The sequence below is a fragment of the Callorhinchus milii genome, unplaced genomic scaffold (genome assembly GCF_018977255.1).
Source record: "Callorhinchus milii isolate IMCB2004 unplaced genomic scaffold, IMCB_Cmil_1.0 Scaffold7, whole genome shotgun sequence".
Lineage (NCBI taxonomy): Eukaryota > Metazoa > Chordata > Chondrichthyes > Chimaeriformes > Callorhinchidae > Callorhinchus > Callorhinchus milii.
In genome coordinates this window covers 6,963,026-6,980,796 of record NW_024704748.1, presented here as the reverse complement: position 1 = coordinate 6,980,796, position 17,771 = coordinate 6,963,026, and the positions used below count along the sequence as shown (strand labels likewise).

The 17,771-nt window shown below is 41.6% G+C and overlaps 1 protein-coding gene across 4 annotated transcripts in view; it reads right to left on the bottom strand.

The window, feature by feature from the left end:
- LOC103185865 (progestin and adipoQ receptor family member 3) overlaps window positions 1-17,648 on the bottom strand; it is a 50,173-nt gene extending 32,525 nt beyond the window's left edge. Inside the window, exons 1-8 of one of the 4 annotated variants that reach the window (XR_006085231.1) lie at window positions 17,569-17,648; window positions 11,688-11,886; window positions 10,909-11,071; window positions 9,353-9,508; window positions 8,704-8,904; window positions 3,684-3,774; window positions 3,187-3,322; window positions 2,145-2,288 (exon numbers count right to left, since the gene is read on the bottom strand). Coding sequence is in view for 3 of the 4 variants with exons in the window: in XM_042336704.1 (XP_042192638.1) it covers window positions 2,246-2,288; window positions 3,187-3,322; window positions 3,684-3,774; window positions 8,704-8,904; window positions 9,353-9,508; window positions 10,909-11,071; window positions 11,688-11,872 (975 nt within the window). In the remaining variant the exon portion in view is untranslated. Of the gene's footprint in view, window positions 1-20; window positions 2,289-3,186; window positions 3,323-3,683; window positions 3,775-8,703; window positions 8,905-9,352; window positions 9,509-10,908; window positions 11,072-11,687; window positions 11,887-17,568 lie in introns of those variants that run through there. The other 3 variants (XM_042336704.1, XM_042336702.1, XM_042336703.1) reach the window with 3 other exon arrangements.
- Window positions 17,649-17,771: the final 123 nt, after the last annotated feature.

Sequence of the window (17,771 nt, the reverse complement as noted above, 5' to 3'; positions counted from 1 at the left end):
ATTCAATATTAGTATAAGGTACAAAGAAACAAACTGCATGAAAAATCTTTATTACTTTAGATGCAACATTCAGTTTTGTAAACATTTTCAAAACGTACTTGATGCATATCAAAAGACCTGATAAAAAGAATTGCATTAAAGAGTAAATAAAACCCCAGATACTATTTAAGTTGCTTTGCGTAATAAGCAGTCGCTTAATTCAGTACTTCGTCTACCAAATGTTCAACCGTTGGAAACAAAAATACCGACTGCTTTTATCCCTTCAACACAGTAGAAAGGAATGGGCAATTACTGTGTTGTACAGTGAACCAAAAACAAAGTCTGAAACATTTGGCACTTGGAACATTGCAGCAACACACTCAACTAAATGAAAAATAATGAATCAGAATTAAAAGCCTTTATCAATTTTCAAATTTCAGTCTTGGAGTAGAAAATGTCCGGAATTTCAAAGATCCTTCTTTGAAAGAAGCTGCAAGAGAGGCCGGTGGGTAGGAGAGAGAAAAGTGAATTTCAGCACTGCACACAAATTTTATTTAAGGAGGAAAGCCCTGAAGGGAGGTGCGTTATCTAGAAGGGACATGTGCAACCTGCTTATGGCCTGAAAGCCATCTAAGAGGGGCACTGCTGTTGAAATGTTAACCGTATGCTCCAATAGATCAAGCAAAATAGATCAAGTATTTTTATGGTAACCAATAAATCTCTGGATTGAATTAATCTTACAACACAATTGAAACAGCATGATCCCACCGTCTCATTTGAGGAGCACTTGGAATGAGTTCCTTAATCTGTTTTAAATACTAGAAATTAGACCAAGCTTTAATTTGTGCATTGTTTGGTCTTCTCAATACTGTTATTATTTAAATTGTGCAGTATAGCAACCATGAAATGATGGCTTTTTTTAAATGTTCATTTGTCTGGACAATCATTAAATATGGTATAACTCAACATATTAATATATATAGCTGAGAAAGATCAAACCATCTTTGGTAAATGGGGTTAATTTTTGTGGGGTGGACTCGGTTTACTCTTTGTTTTAAGACGTTACTTAAGCTAACATATACACTGGTAAATGGTTAGACTATAAAAAATGGTTTACATTTATGCAAATATCATTCCAGGTTAAGAAAGCTGATAAATTTGAAAAATTGCATTCTTTAGGGCTTCAATCTGTTGCACAAACTCTTGCAATAAATGGAACTATAACATATTGCAAGAGTGTGTGGAACTATAAGATGTACAGGACCAGAAGTGTCTATTGATGCTTATTTGGCATGTCTCAAGCTTTAAACATATCCTGCACTACCATCTCAGCTGCTTTCTTTGCCAAATAACTATCCAATCCCTTCTTGAATAGCTAACCAATGGCTGGTCCATTCCACATGCTCGCTGTGCAAAGTAATAAAATCTGAACTGTCTGTTCCTCCATGTTGTGATGTTTATGACTCTGCTAAGTATATTAGGATTCTTCTTGAGTACTTTAATAAGATCTTCCTAACCTGTCTCTTCTTCAGTATGAACATTCCCGGTTTCTGTACAGTCTCATAATTCTAATACCGAATTCCAATTTAGTTGCCCTTTAAGCGCAAAAAAAGTCCCTACAGGAAATAGAGTGCTCAGAGTAGAGTGCTCCCTGTTGCAGCCAGTCTAGTAAGTGTACAAGTTCAGTGATAACTCATTTGCCTTCAGCTTTACATCTCAAGATCTTGTTTGCTGTCCTTAGTGTTACCACGCTCTGTTCTTTCTGATTGTTGCAGTGATTTACCGATAGTAACGTCCTCTCCAATCCCGTCCTGTGTTTCTTTAGTTTACAACCGCAATATCTATTCTCCTTTTCCATCTCTCATCGTACTGCATTTGCCCACATTAAGTGAATGCCAGAAGGTGGTTTACCTTAAAACTGTCAAACCATGTTTATAAGTGATCCCTATTTTATGGCAGCCGCTCCCATTAAAAAGTCTTATCAGCTGCTTCCTCATGTTCAAAAGGTGGCAAAACTTGCATTAAGGTGAAACTTAGACAAGGAGTTTGCAATAATGGAATCACAACATTGGAAGCTCCTGGTTCATTTTACACTTTATGTTAAAGGCAACATAAGACTATTTGAAAGTTTTGCATATCCTACAGCTTTTGTTGCTTACACTTACCAGCAAAATGGTCCAAGGCAACGCAAATGTTTGCAAAGCCTGTGCAAACAGCATCAGAGAGAAAAGAAATGTCCAACAATTAACATCAACTTCTTCCAGTTTTAGAAAAGAATCACCTTCTCCTCCCCTCCCTGAAATCTGCATCTAGACATTCAAGTTTTAAACGAAAATGTATCAAGTCACTTTACAATACCATGGTCAAAATTATGGACAGCGGAAGTGGTTATTGTAAATCTGTAGTGCAACTTTTCTAATCAATTCATTGGTTACTTCACAAATTAAGCAAAAGCATTTAGTGGTCATTGAACCCATCATCACCATATTATAGAAGGAAAATCACAACAACTTGGGGGTGGGGAGAAAGAAGGTGGTCGGCAGGATACTGACTGGGCCTTGTAAACAGTTAAAATATTTTTTTACTGTGCATGCAGAACTGTTTTACTGTTCTATAGTCATATTAGATTTACAGCTCATACGGTACAGTACATATTAAACCATTTCTACAAAATTAGGACTATGACAAAGGCAGGCAATTATTATTTATGAAGAAAGACAGTTCAATAAATACATTTGAGACATTTACAAATACATGCTCTTACTTCTCTATTAAAAGGCATTTATTGCAGCTGCCTGAAAATAATGCACCTCAAGTTTGTGATGCTTTATTAGTTACTGGCACAGTCCAAGTGTTAGAAAAGTAGGCAGCCAACAATTTGGCTCATCAGGAAGGTTTCTTCATGCAACTTTAAGTCTGAGGCATCAGCTGAGCAGATATTACAGTACTGGTCGGTACTAAGGTACAACCTCCAATCTTTGCAGTAACGTGATCAAGACACATTCAATCTTAGGTAAATTAGAAGGCAGTCATACATTCACAAGAAGAGTTGTTGAACTGAAGAATTACTGTTATAAACTGACTTTTTTCCCTTTCTCCGCAAATCATTCTACCTCTTGGCTTCCTCGTCTTTAATAACAGCACCTCGTTCTTAACTGTCAAACAATCCTTCTTGTAGAAATGCTGGAAAATGTGTAATTTACTTACTTAGTTATTTTTAGGCATGGTTGCTCGTGTCTATAATGCATGATATGAACTGCAGTCTGGTGCCACCAGTAGAACATTAAAACGACCAGGAAATGCCACCACTGGTGGCTGCAGCCAAAGTAATTCAAGTATCCACCTGGAAAACAAGAGTTAATTTTAGAATACAAAGGAGCCCTGGAATCGTTGGCCATCTTCACGTGTTCAATTTTAAACACAATCTTGCACTTTCCTCTCCACTCCTCCCCCCCCAGTCTAAAGTTAAGAGATTATGCGCAATAGCAAGGTTAACAAGGGCCTATAATGGAAAGTTACTTGTCATAAACTTCACTACTTTGACTGCTTTTTTTAAAGCAACGGTTGAATGCAGTTCAGCTACATTTTGATCTGTGAGCCGTCACTGAAAAACTGCTTTGTGTTGCTTAAAAAAAAAGGCCATTTGCATTGCATATACAACGCCTCACTAACTCAAGGAATTGTAACAAGTGGTGGAGACTTACCAGGAAAGTATCTTTCAGGTACTTTGCTGTAATAAAACAAAAATGCCAAACTTGCTAGTAGATACATAACACCTACTCTAGGAGCAAATACCTAGGAGCAAAGAAAAAGAATGTTTCAGAACGTTTGGTGAAAAAGCACAGAACGATAATAATAACCCTTACATTTGGTACAGCGCTTTTCACATCAGGAGGATGTCTCAAAGCGCTTCACAGGATTTACTGGAAGGCGAAATTAATGTGTATTTTGTAGGCAAATGCGGCAGCGAATCTGGACAGCAATGTCCCACAGCCATGAAGTGAATGACCAGTTTTATTTGGGGGAGGAGGAATTGTTGACCTGGACACTGGAAGAAACTCCCCTCTATGGATAGAGTTCAACAAAATTGAAAATATTGGCTTTTCAAAGGTCAACTTTAACAGTACGCCCCATTAACTTACTGGTTATGAAGCTCTTACAGGTGCTAGAGTATTAGTACTGTAACAGAGACTTGTGGCTTCCCGTTGGCAACACTGGACGTCATAACAAGAAACACCCACAGGCTGCCATCTGGAAGCAAAGCTGCTCCACTGTGGTGTGAGGTTGGGAATTCCACCTGGCTTAAGCCTATGAGACCATTTTCTATTAAATTTTAAGGTTGTGCAGAATTGTGGAAACTTCTTAAATTCAGTCTTAGTTCAGACGTTTGTTTTTATAAGAGCTTCTATATTAAGAATGAATTTCAGACGTGCAGTGTTTATAACACAGCAGATTCACGTGTCACTGTATTTGACAGAATTGCTGGCCAGCACACTGAGCGGAGCTCCCTTCTCTGTTTGAACAGTGCCAGAATATTCTAATATCCACCTGAACAGGCAGACTGGACTTTGGTTTAACATTTCATCCAAAGAATGAGGATGCAGAACTCCACTTGCACTGCACTGGGGAAATCAGCCTCGACTATGAGCTCATGGGGCTTGAACCCGCAACTTACTAGCTCAGAGACGAGAGCGCTACCTACCAATTGATCAAGAGTTGCTTCTCGATCACAAGATTTGGGAGTTAAGTCCTACTTTAATAATAAAAATTCTTACATTTGATATAGCCCCTTATCACATTATCAAGACATCTCAAAGCACTTCACAGGATAGACTATACAGTGGGGTGACTATATTTTGTGGGCGAATGCAGCAGCCAATTTGCACACAGCAATGTCCCGCCCAAAATGGGAGTTAATGAGCAGTTTTAATTGGGGAATTGTTGACCAGTTCAGCGGGAGAAATTCCCTTTTCTATTTGAATAGTGCCATGGGATCTTTAACACCAACAGGCAGCGTGACCTTGATTTAACATTTCATCCGGAAGACGGCACCTCCTACAATACCTCCTAAACACACCCAGGACTGCATTGGAGGGTCAGACTTTGCTCTGTGAGAAGTATTAGTCAAACCTGGGCTTGACAGAGTTAAGAAGTGTTGAAGTGAAAAGAAGTTTTGTAAACGCTAACCATTTTGCGCACTCACAAGCCAATGTTCGTCTGGAATGCAGCAGCCAATTTGCACACACAGTGTCCTGACTTACTCTGCACAGCACTATCTCTAATTCATTCAAATCACATTCCCACAGCCCTGCACGGCGTACAGGCAGACATGGGTCATTGGTTCAACACTCTGCCAACTGTATTAACAAGGACGAGGTGAAGATCAGCAGGGACGCCTCTTCCTTTTCCACACGATTCCCACGGTTGTCCCACTGTTGATATTCTAGGACTGGAACATTGTTGCGATTTTACACAAGAGGCTTGGAATTGAAATAAAGAAACTATCAACTATCCGAACAAGAAAGCCGGATCACCACCCAGACTGCAGGTGGTAATCATCACCATCATCCTCCTCCTCCTCCTCGTGTTTCTTACGTCAACAATACCAAACGTCTCAGGGCGCTTCACGGTTTGTTGCTGTCAGGTGTATTTGTCGGCAAACACAGGAGCCATTTTGCACCACACACAGACAGACATAAATATAAGATAGTCAGTACAGTCGTAGATCTAACAGGGAGTTTAAAAGGAACGTGTGCTGTGCAGAGCGCACTCCAGACTCATCCCTTGACTGAGGACACGTATCCAGGGTTTTCTGCGCCTTGAGTCGAGTTGGCAGTTGCAGATCCCTTACATCTGCTCCAGGAGACCATCTTGCTGTCTCCCCTTCCTCTTATGGAAAGATTTGAGGGGGAATATTTTCCGCTACATGTGATGGATTTAGCCACATGGTCCAAATGCTAAAGCTGATATGCCAAAGTCCGACTGCAGGTGGCTTGCAGTCTATCACAGGGTGATTTGTTAAGCTTTCTCCGCATGATGGCTTTTCTGACTCAGCCAGGCCATTAACTGAATGAATGCTTTGAGCTCTGCCAACAACCTATATTGTGTCTTTCTGTGATAAAGTATCAACTGTTCAGTTTAATATAACAGGGAGAGAGGATCGAGAAACACAAAAGCACAAAATCCATTTCGCTTTTATTAAACGTTGCTAGGGTTTTGTGTGCTATTCCTCCAACAGAATTTTTGTTCCCATATTGTTAGCCGGACTTCAGTGCGTTATGTTCCAATTGTGTTAACTAACTGAAACAGGCTCGCACACACACACACACACTAGCAGTGCATAGTGTTTTATTTCAAGGTCAATTGACCTTGACCGTAAACCATGTGCAATAAAAGGTAACCCTCAACATGCACACAATTCTTCCTTCCACTCTGTTTCCTGTCACGTGCGCAGAATGTAAATGTTGTGCCTTATCAAAACCTTGCTTTTATTAAAATAACATTGTTCCAGTTGACTTCTTTCGAAAACAAAAAGTCAAAGTCAAAGTGAGATGCTGCCCTGAAGAATTGCAAAGAGCAAGGTCGCACTTCACACAATGGGAACGCAGAGAAGTTAACTGGGAAACCTCAATCAAAATCTCATTCCAGCTTTTGTCTATGTGTAACAAAATGAAAAAAATATTGCTTGTGCCAATCCGGGCTGAAACTGTGTCCCGGATTAAGTGTGGATCAACTCTTCGAGTTGCTGTTCTGCACAAAGGGCACTATACAAATGCTATTGGTTTTGTAGCTGTGTTTCCCCAGGAAGACCAATCATTCTAAGTACTAGGCAAATGGAAACCACACATACGTGGGATTCAGTCTGGTTTAGAGACTCCTGATAATTGGTGATGGGTTTCCGCATGTGTCAAACACCAGGCTGACCCCCAAAAATACAGTTAGATCCCATCATTTCAGCGCTTTGGGATGTCCTCTTGATGTGAAAGGCACTATACTAACATAATTTGTTGTTGTTTTGTAATATGTATATACACGGTCTGTATCTAGCGCAGGTACATGATGGACATGCAGTTTACTGAAAATCTCATACACTTCAAGCTTCTGGAGTATAATGTCAGACGCAGAAGGCAATCAGTGATGTCAGTGCTCTCCTCCGTGGGGACCTATGCACAGCCTGTTACAACGCAGTGTGATTTTCTGGATCGAAACTACCGCAGTATAATGGAGTCTGACTGTGTCAGATCTAGTAAATGGCGTAACAAATCTTCTACAGGTGAGTAATACAATACAAAATTACATTTGTATAGCGCCTTTCACGTCGGGAGGACATCCCAAGGCGTTGGGACATCCTCCTACTTATATTAAGAAAGTTCCGACTATGATCTTTGGCTGAAAAAAAAACATCCTATTTGTCCAATTGAGGATATTTTTACACCTCTTTAACACAAGTTCAAAATCAAAACGTTCCGTTCAAATTAAATTAAAAAAAGTATTCATTTATTTTAAAAATGAAATATTTTGCAACGTTTGTAAAATCATCAGCAGTTCCAATTTGTCTGGCCTGCTATTTTCTGGCAGAGTGCCAGTAATTAACTTGCAGAACTGATAATGGTTTCATTCCACTCAGTGAGAAGACAAAGAGAGGTCGGGATTCTCTAATTTAATGATAATACTTGACGCTTGCGTTAGATAAAGTGCTGGAAAAGTCTCCAAGGGCTTCACAGGAATTCACTGTAAAATGAGAGCTTATTTGTAGGCAAATGCACAGTCAATTGCTCACAGCAATGTTCCACAAACAGCGAAGTAGTGAATTTTATTTGGTGGATTAGTGGCCAGGACACTGGGAGATTTACAGCCATTTACTGCCTTTTGTTTTTGAAAAGAGCCACCTATCTTTGACGTCCACCTGAACAGGCAGACAGGGCATCGGTTTAACGTAACGTCTCGGGCAAACCACAGCACCTCCAACAATGCAACGCTCTTCCAGCACTGCACTAGAAACACAGTGTAGACTGGAAGCTACAACGTGGGGCTTGCACCTCAGCTTTCTGGGCCAGAGAGCAACCAATTCAGCTTGGCAGACACTTAACTGACACTTGTTTAGTGACCCCTGTTGAAAAACGCATGCGTGGGAGGACTGGGAAAGGACAGGACCATATTCATCTCCAGTGTCTCCCTGCCACCTACTCGGTGGGGCTGATGCCACCTGCAGAACTCTTTTTTGCACTTCATTCACCCAATATAGACCATGGACCAAATCTAGATCATCTGGGTCTCCAGAACTCTGCGTCAACAACAACAAAATTACATTTGTATAGCGCCTTTCATGTCAGGAGACATCCCAAGGCGCTGTATCACACATTAATCAGGGAAATCCCAATACATAATCAGGAATAACAGAGATCACAAGATTGTTAGGAATGAAAAAGGACCTTCATCCCATTTGATCTCTTCCTTCCAGCATATTCACCCAACCACCTTCACACTACAGTATCAAGTTGTTTTATAAATGGGTCCAGGGTCCTGGCATCAACCACCCTTCCTGACAACCTGTTCCAGTCGTTTACCTGGGTAAAGAAAACCTTCCTGGTGTCAGTCCTGAAATTGTCCTTTGTAGCTCTAAACCTGTGTCCTCTTGTCCTACTGCCTTTACGGGAGTACACACCTATATCAGATTTCAGCAAAAGAATCACGGAAATGTGAAGTGCCTAAAAATCATCCTACCTTAACAACTGGCTCCCCAATGCCTCCGTTCTGGAATATCCAGTGAACAGTAGGGATCAATCCATAAGCGGCAATGAAACAGAAGAGCAGGATGCGTAGCTTGTGACAATGTTGGGAGGCGTACTGCGGATGGATTTGTGTGAGGAACATCACAAAAATCATGGCCAACACGGTTACAAGGTACACTTGTCTCCAATACTGCTGTCAAGGAAACAAAACACACAACAAAATAACACTGCACAATGTATGCAGGAGACACTGGGGACTCGGTTCAATAGGACATTAAGCGCTTCAATGGGATACTTCTGTTCCAGAAAAGCTAAGTGCTGAATTATTTATGTTCGGATTTCCCATTTGCTTACTATAGAAGAACAGCAGTAAATACAATTTTTCGCCCCTCCACTACTGAAATTTATAACAATAATCCTTGCATTTGACATAGCGCCTTACAAGTTGGTGAAGACGTCTCAAGGCGCTTCAAAGGATTTACAGTAAAATGTGGCGACTGTCAGCAAATTGTTTTTAATTTACGCCACACACGTTGGCCACCAATTAACTCATCGTCAGAGTTGTAAATAGTTAAATCTTTCTAGTTAAAACTTTCTAGTTAAAACTTTAAAAATAACAATGACAAGAAAACGCTGCTCACCTCAGCACAGTAAAAAGCATAAAAGACTCCTGGAACGTAGCAGCCCAGCATTCCCACCGAGACGCCAGCATAGTCGAGAGCGAGCCACTGCTGGCTGGTTTTCTCAGAGTGGTGGCAACAGAAAAGATGGTAGCCCGCTGAGCACAGCATGCAGAACTGTGGACAAAACCAAACTGGTGAAAATAGCTACAGTGCACACACACAGTATCCAGTGAAAGGCCGCGAGATAATCATTAACACAGGCTTGTCAAATTTCAAAATATATAAAATTGTCTAAATCATTAGCTGTGCTCCTTCTGCGCTGTAAGATTCTGTGATTCTATAAAAAGGAACCAAATTGCAGGGCTACGGGGGAAGAGCAGGGGAGTGGGACTAGTTGGTAGCTCTTTTCAGACACGACGGGTCAAATGGCCTCCTTCTGTGCTGTATGATTCTGATTCTATGATTACTATGAATAGAGGTGACTCCCCACATCGCAATACAAATTTATATTTACACAGCACCTTTCACAACGGGAGGACAACCCAGTCAAAGAAGTAGATCTTGAGAAGGTCCTTGAACGAGGTGAGGGAGACAGTGATTTGGAGGGACTCTAGGATTGAGTTCCAGAGAGTGGGACCACATTGGCTGAAAGTTCACCCTCTGATGACAAATAATAAATTGGTAGACAATCGAGGTGCTAAAAAAAATACCTGTCTAAATTTAGCCGTCACCTCTTCAAAACTATTACATCTCTTATGGATAACCAACCCAATGGGACAAACATGAGGAAGGCAAGGCATAAGAAATTAAGAAACGGCCACTTTGAACAGTGGCCTGTGGATTATTTCCTTTGCCTACGGTGGTGGATAATCGAGGGGCCTTGGCCGATGGACTTCACACCTGGTTATAGCCATCAAGTTCCGCAAAGGACAATTTCCAAGAAAAAAAGGACAAAATCGATTACAGAGAAGCCACAGGATGAACTTTTGTTCCAACAGCTGGCTGGTTTGACCACAAATGGCTTAGCCATTCAGCAGTTAATTCCAGCAAATAATTCCGCGAATGTCACATTAGGACAGTGACTGCCACAGTAAAATACAAATAGTAGTTTTGAAAGCTAGCGTCACTGCTGCAAAGACTGCGCACACAGTGTCTGGTGGAGTCAATGTGAAGTCTTCTCATCTCCGAGCCCCTTAGAAACATACAAATCGACAGCACAGAATGCGGTCTGTCATGGATGTGCTGGCTCTTTGAAAGAGCTCTCCGTTTAGTCCCATTCTCTTTATAGACATTTATATTTTTCCTCTTTACCATTCCTCTTCCTTTCCCACTGCAATAATCTTTACGTTTGAACTAATGCCTTTCACGTCGGGAGGATGTCTCAAAGCGTTGCATAATATATCCAGTAAAGTGTCCGTGACTGTGTATTTTGTAGGCAAAAATATGCAAACCTAAGGTGTAATGAGAGCGGAGCTTAGGAAGTTCATGTGACATGAACGAGTTGAGGTGAAAGGTCTATTTCCATGCTGTAACGCTCCATTTATTCTATGTCCCTGTATTTGCTCTCGGCTTACCTGGAAGCAAAACCCAAAGATGATGAAAATGATATAGTCATCCCTGGTGCTGTTGGACGATGGCAATAGGAAGCAGGTGTCATGCAGCCCAATGAGGAAGAACAGGAAAAACCCCAGCAAGTGGCTCCATATATTCACACTCTCGTTGGACAAAACAAAAAGGCTATTTGTAACAGAGAACACAATGTAAGTGGATGCACAGCACAATGCATTGTTAAATGGCGCACTGGAACTGCGTAATAACAACAATCCTTGCATTTGATACAGCGCCTTATCACATCGTTGAGAAGTCTCAAAGCACTTCACAGAATATATTGACCGCATTTTTTGGGTGAGAGCGGCAGCCAATTGCGTGCAGCAGTGTCCCACAAACAGTCGTGGATTGAGCAACCCATTTTTTTTTGTGGGGGTGGGAAAGTCATTACACAGGACCATAGGAATGGGAGAGGACCATTCAGCTTCTCAAGACTGTTCCACCATTCAATGAGATCATGAGTGTTTTATCAGCTTGCTTGCAGTTTGTGCAACAATGCAGTTAAAGCATACCATTTAGTTTCATGCATTCATATATGAGCTACTGAAAATATTTTAGACTTATGCGAGCATTTTGAATTAAAAAATACTTAAAAGAAATTTAAAAACTTCTTTCCTGCAAGATATTCTTTTCCAAGATATTGTACTTTAAAATAACTAGTCAACTCTGATAAGTAGTCATTTGAGCTTTTTCCCTTGGGTGAGTTATTGGGAGATTCACTGAACATTAATCCACACAAACATACCTTCTGATGCACAAACTTGATGGTAAGTACGCTCTGTAGCCATCAGTAATGTATGGATTCCCCTTTAAAAACGTTGGGATCTCTTCGTAGTTATACAGGCGGATTCCAATGTGGGAGAAGAGGGGCCAGTAGTTGTATCCACCGAGTTCAACTCGATTTAAACTCTTTAGGATACTGTGAGACATTTTGTGTTGAGAAGCTAAAAGAGAATAAACGCAAAGATTTAAAACCATTTTTATTTTATTTTTTAAATCATGATTATCAACAATGGTAATGAGGCACAACAAGAGAACCATAATTGATAAGTTTAATATGATGTTTCACGTCGCAAGGATCTCTCAAAGTGCTTCACAGGATATACAAGGTAAACTGGAGTGACTGATTTTCTGGGAAAACACAAACATCTCATATGACTGTGTAATTTGTAAACGAAAACAAAAAGGGTTAAATTGCATCTAATGAGCTCCCAGGCATTCAAGGACATTGATTCCAAGTCGTGCATTATGTGGTAACTATAATGCGTTCCTACATGTCCCTTAACACATCACACAAATCTGTGTTTTTTTCCTTTGAAAGGGACCACTTGGTAATTTTACTTTGGTTCAGTTGGTAGCACTCGGTTCAGGACTTGCAACTCATATTGTCTAAGATGACACTCCAATGCAATGCTGGGGGCGGGGGGGGCGGCGTTGCATTGGTGGAGTTACCATCTATCAGATGAGAGATTAAGATTTTGTCTGCCTGCTCAGGTGGACGTTAAAGATCCCATGGCACTATTCAAAAAGGGAAGGGAGTTTCTCCCGGTGTCCTGGCCAACAATCCCCTAAATAAAATAAGTCATTTACTTCATGGCTGTTTGTAGGTCACTGTTTTGCACATATTTGTTGCCACGTTTGCCCACAAAATATATAGTCACTCTACTTTTCAATATATTCTGGAATGCACTTTGAGATCTGCTCTTGACATGAAAGTTGTTATATCAAGTGCATTTGAATTATTATTGTTATTGTCAATTATTTTATTGCTAGACCTGAAAGTCTAACAAATAACAACAAGATTACATTTGTATAGCGCCTTTCACGGCGCTGGACAGTGAAATTCAAAACAGAATAATGCTGCCGAAGTCTAGCACGGTCTAACACGATCTCAAGGAGGAAAAAGTATGTTGAACTTTGATGTTGTGTAATTGATTAGCACCGAGATTCTGCCCAAAAAAACTATTGATTATGAATTATATTGATTATAAATTATGAACTCATAATTCAACATCTTTCAGATGTTGTTCAAATTGCATTCCAATGTCTTCTTTGTTCATTTGAATGGGACCTGTAAATATTTACAGTCAATACCTTATTGATCTATAACAGGGTGTTATGTAACATAATAAGCCTTCCATTTGATCTGGAGTCTATAATGTCAAACCATCCTAAGGTGCATCACTGGGAATTGCTGTCAGATTTAGCTACTGTGTATTTTGTCAGCAAACACAGTAAATTTAGGCACAGCGAGATCCCACATACAGCTGTGAAGTGAATGGCCGATTCATCTGGAGAATTGTTGGCTAAGACACGGGGAAAAGCTTAGCCTCATGTCCACTTGACAGGCAGACTTGGCGTCAGTTTAACGTCTCATCCGACAGACAGCACTTCAAATAAAATCTAATAATCCCTACATTGGTATAGCACCCTTCAGTTAAGGAGGACATCCCAAATTATTTTGCCGCTAGAGAGCGATCTGGCAATCGACTAACAACTGGGTTCCTACTTACTGCTATTTAAACAGAGGTGTGTGGAGTAAGGAAACTTGCCCAAGGTTTAGCCCCGCCCGGGAATTGAACCCGGTTCCGCTAGCTGGCAAAGTGGGCGTGCTAACTACTAAGCTACAGGACTCCACAAGACGCTTCACAGAATATACTGTGAAGTGAATTGACTGTATACTTTGTGGCCGAAACGTGGCAGCCAATTGAGCATAGCAATGTCCCACCAACTGTCGTATTTATTGGAAAGTGGCGTGACTGTGTGTTTTGTCTGTCCCACCATATTCTCTTCCCCCTCCGCCACTCGGTTCTCTACCCCAGCTCGGGCTCCCAGTTAGCTTAGTGAAGTGCTTTGAGACATCCTCCGTTCCCCCACAAATATACAGTCAATTCACTTTACAGTGTGTTCTGTGAAGCGCTTTGGGACGTCTAGAAGATGTGAAAAGCGCTATATCAAATGCAAGGATTATTATTATTATTATTATGACATTTGCCCCCACTTTCTGGGATTTTATTCTGGAGTCCCTTATCATCACCCTCCCCACCAAACCTCTCTTTTTTAACCACACATTCGGTCGTCATTCCCCTCCCTTCATCTCCCTTGCAACCTCAGTTGGCTCTAAATCTCGCTTCAAGACAAGCTCCCAAAGTGAAGCCCGCTGTATGAATGCAAATTGTCGTTACATCTCAACCCATAGTATAACAGTCTCACTGTAACTGAACCGTCACTGTAGCTCCAATCTCTTCAATTGCTTTTGCAATCATCTTAAATTTGGGCCCTCTCCTTATTCACAGAACATCGCAGCACATATCATTTGAAAGAATGCTCCACGTGCTAAAATGTAAAATATTTATCCGTATGGAATGTCCATCCTTGCATTGATTTTAAATAATCTACCTACGGACAGGCCAGTGCCTTCCCTTCATCCCTTCAGTTCTCTCCTCCTCCACACCCCACCACCATTATCTCACAAATCACTTGCACAGTACCACAAAGCTTAATTTCACAGGAAATGTCTTTGCTGCTTTCAACAGATCACAAGAAAGACAACTTCAAAAGCAGCTTATAAAAATTCAGATTTTTTTTGAATATTAATGCATTTCATTTTACAAGCTGTTTAAATGGAACAGTTTCAGATTCCTCTGGAGTTGATAGTTAAAGAGAAGGGAGTTTCTTCTGGTATCATGGCCAACAATCCCCCAAGATAAACTTTGCGGATGTTTGTGGGACATCGCTGTGCGCAAATCAGCTGCCGGGTTCGCCTGTAAATACAGTCACTGCTCTTTGCAGGCACACTCCTGACGTGAAAGGTGCTGTACTAAATGCAAGGATTAATATTTTATTAAGATCTCACCACTGAAGTTTTAAGTCTCACTAAAATAATTATACTTACATTTGATACAGTGCCTTTCACATCGGGAGGACATCAGAAATTGCTTCACAGGACACACTGTAAAGTGCAGTGACTGTGTGTGTTTCGTGGACAACCACATTGAAAGGTGTTTTTCATCATTTCACCTTCTGGTTTGATCACAAACTGAATACAGGGTGTTTTATGTTTATTTCTTATCTAATCCACAGTAGGGCTCATAAATAATAATAATAATAAATAAGACATAATAATAATCCTTCCATTTCATCTTGCGCCTTATCACCAAATTGAGACGTTTCAAAGCTCTTAGCAGGTCTCCTTGTAAAGTGCAGTGACTGTGTATTTGCAGGCAAAGTCCCTGAGAACGTGCTGCTGTCACAGACACTCACCCCTGTCAGAACGACAAGTAATATTTCCTATTCCACTTGGGAACGTCTAATGCCTCCGATTCATGTCACAAGACGAGGATTAGCCGAAATTAGGCAATAACGGGCTCAAGCAGAATGTACTCAGGGATTAGCAACAGTAAAGCGGAAGAGACCAAAAAGTTGGTCTGAATTTGAAATGCTCTTTAACATGTAAAACAGAATACGATTGCTAAATTTGCAATTGGACAAAAGTATATTTTGTAATTTAGCAAAAATTGTATCCGGTGTAATTTACACTGGACATTATGTTACCCAGAGCATATAGCGTATACAGAGAGAAACACAATTTAAGGATAGTATGGGGCGTCCTCCCAAATGTAATTTTGTTCTTGTTGTTGGAAGAATGACTCAGTTTAGAGACGTGCGCCAGCCTGAGTTAGTGAATAACACTCTCACCTCAGAGTTAAAAGATTGTGGGTTCACGTCCCACGTGGTGACTGTGAGCTCGCTCACTCCAGTCCAATGCTGGGGGAGTGTTGTACTATCGGAGGTTAGATATCAAACTGAGGTCCCACCTGCTTATTTCAGGCAAACATTAAAAGATTCCACAGCACAATTTAAAAACAGAAGAGTTTCTTCAGATGTTCTGGCCAACACTGCTCAGATACAACTGGTCATTTGTTTCATGGACATTTGTGGGACATTGCTGTGCACAATTTGGCTGATGAGCCTACATACAAAATACAGTCACCTCATTTTACAATAAAATCCCGAGAAGCTTGAAACATCCTTGATATGTTTTGACGATGTGATAAGGCACTATAGCAAATGCTAAGGATTATTGTTATCACACGTGGAAAGCTTTGTAATATAAATATTGGCAGATTTAAGAAATATTTCAATTTAGAGTTGCGAACTTAAGTTGAAAATATTGACACTCGCAGCCGTGATACAAGTTACAACCTTAGATCCAAGTTGAATTTGTAAACTTTGCTTAAACGTGCAAAGAAAAATAGAAATTTCTGATATTTTTTACATCAATGGAGCAATTGGAGTAAAACAAAAACAACTGCAGATCTGTTTACTTACACTCCCGCACCAAAAATGCTCTCAAATGACATCTGTATTTGGGTATTATTTTCAAAGAATCAATGCAAAAGCAAAGCATTGCAAATGACATAATATATACGCTGTACGTTCAGGTGTGACTCGGTGGTAGCACTCTCACCTCCAAGGCAGAACTTTGAGCTCACTCCAGCATCGTGCTGGGGGAGCTCTGCATGGTTGGGAGTTGCCATCCTTCAGACGAGACGTTAAACCATCTGCTTATTCACAGGCGGACGTTAAAGATCCCACGGCACTACTCAAAAAGTGAAGGGAGTTTTTCCCCGGCCTCCTGGCCAATTAAACATCCCACCCCACCCCCACCCCCAACCCAACCCCGTTCGCTTCATCGCTGCGTGTGGCGGAGGGTGGCGGGGGGGGGGGGGGACGCAAACCGGTTCGCCGCGTTTGCTTACAAAACACACGGCAAAGCACTTTGAGGCATTCCCCCTTGACGTGACAGGCACCGACCGTCACCAAAATGCAAGGATTATTATTATTATCATCATCATCATCATCATCATCATTCATCAACAATCGCAGCAAATATAAAAATAATATTTGGACGAGGTTATTTTGGTTTAAATCGCAGACAGACAGAGGCAGACAGACAGACAGACAAACAGACAGACACACAGACACAGACACATTTTAGACATCTCCAGCCTCTCAGCATCAGCACCAGAGAGAGAGAGAGAGCAGAGAGAGAGAGAGAGCACCTCCACTAACACTCACTCACTCACTCACTCGCAGTACCTCCATCACAAGCAAATGCAACCCAGGAGGAGAGGAGAGGAGGGGGTGGGGGTGGGGGAGGAGGAGGGAAGGCAACAAAGCAATGGCTGTGGAGAGGGAAGGGAAGGAGGGAGAGGGAAAGAGAGAGGAGAGAGAGAGAGAGAGGAAAGAGAAGAGAAGAGAAAGAAAACATGCCGCCCGTGCAATTACATCGCCGGAGCTCGATCCCGTGTCGGTGTGTGTGTGTGTGTGTGAGTGTGTGTGATGTGTTATTTTCCGACCGGGAACAAACACCGGGTGCGTGTGTGGTGTTGTGCGGGAGCGTAAATCAATAAAAAAAATATATATATTTTTTTAAAAAAAAATAACGGCTGCGTTAACCCAGGGGTTGGGATGGGGGTCGGGGATGAGGTGAGGATACTGCAAAATAATAATAATTATTATTATTATTTTTTTTTAAAAAAAAGGTCATTCCCCCCCCCCACCCCCTCTCCCCCACCCCCTCTCTCTCTCTCTCCCTCTCTCCCTCCCGTTGCCTTACTCACCGCGCGCTCGACCAGCCGCCTCTCATGCTGTCTGTCCGCCGCTCGCGATGTGAAGGCGGCCCTCCCTCCCTCCCTCTCTGCCCCTCTCCCGCCCGCCCGCCCGCCCGCCAGTCGGCGGCTTCTTGTCAATCAAAACCCGCAGCTCAGGAGCAGCGCGTGGGGGAGGGAGGGAGCGAGGGAGGGAGGGGAGGAGTCCTCCCGGT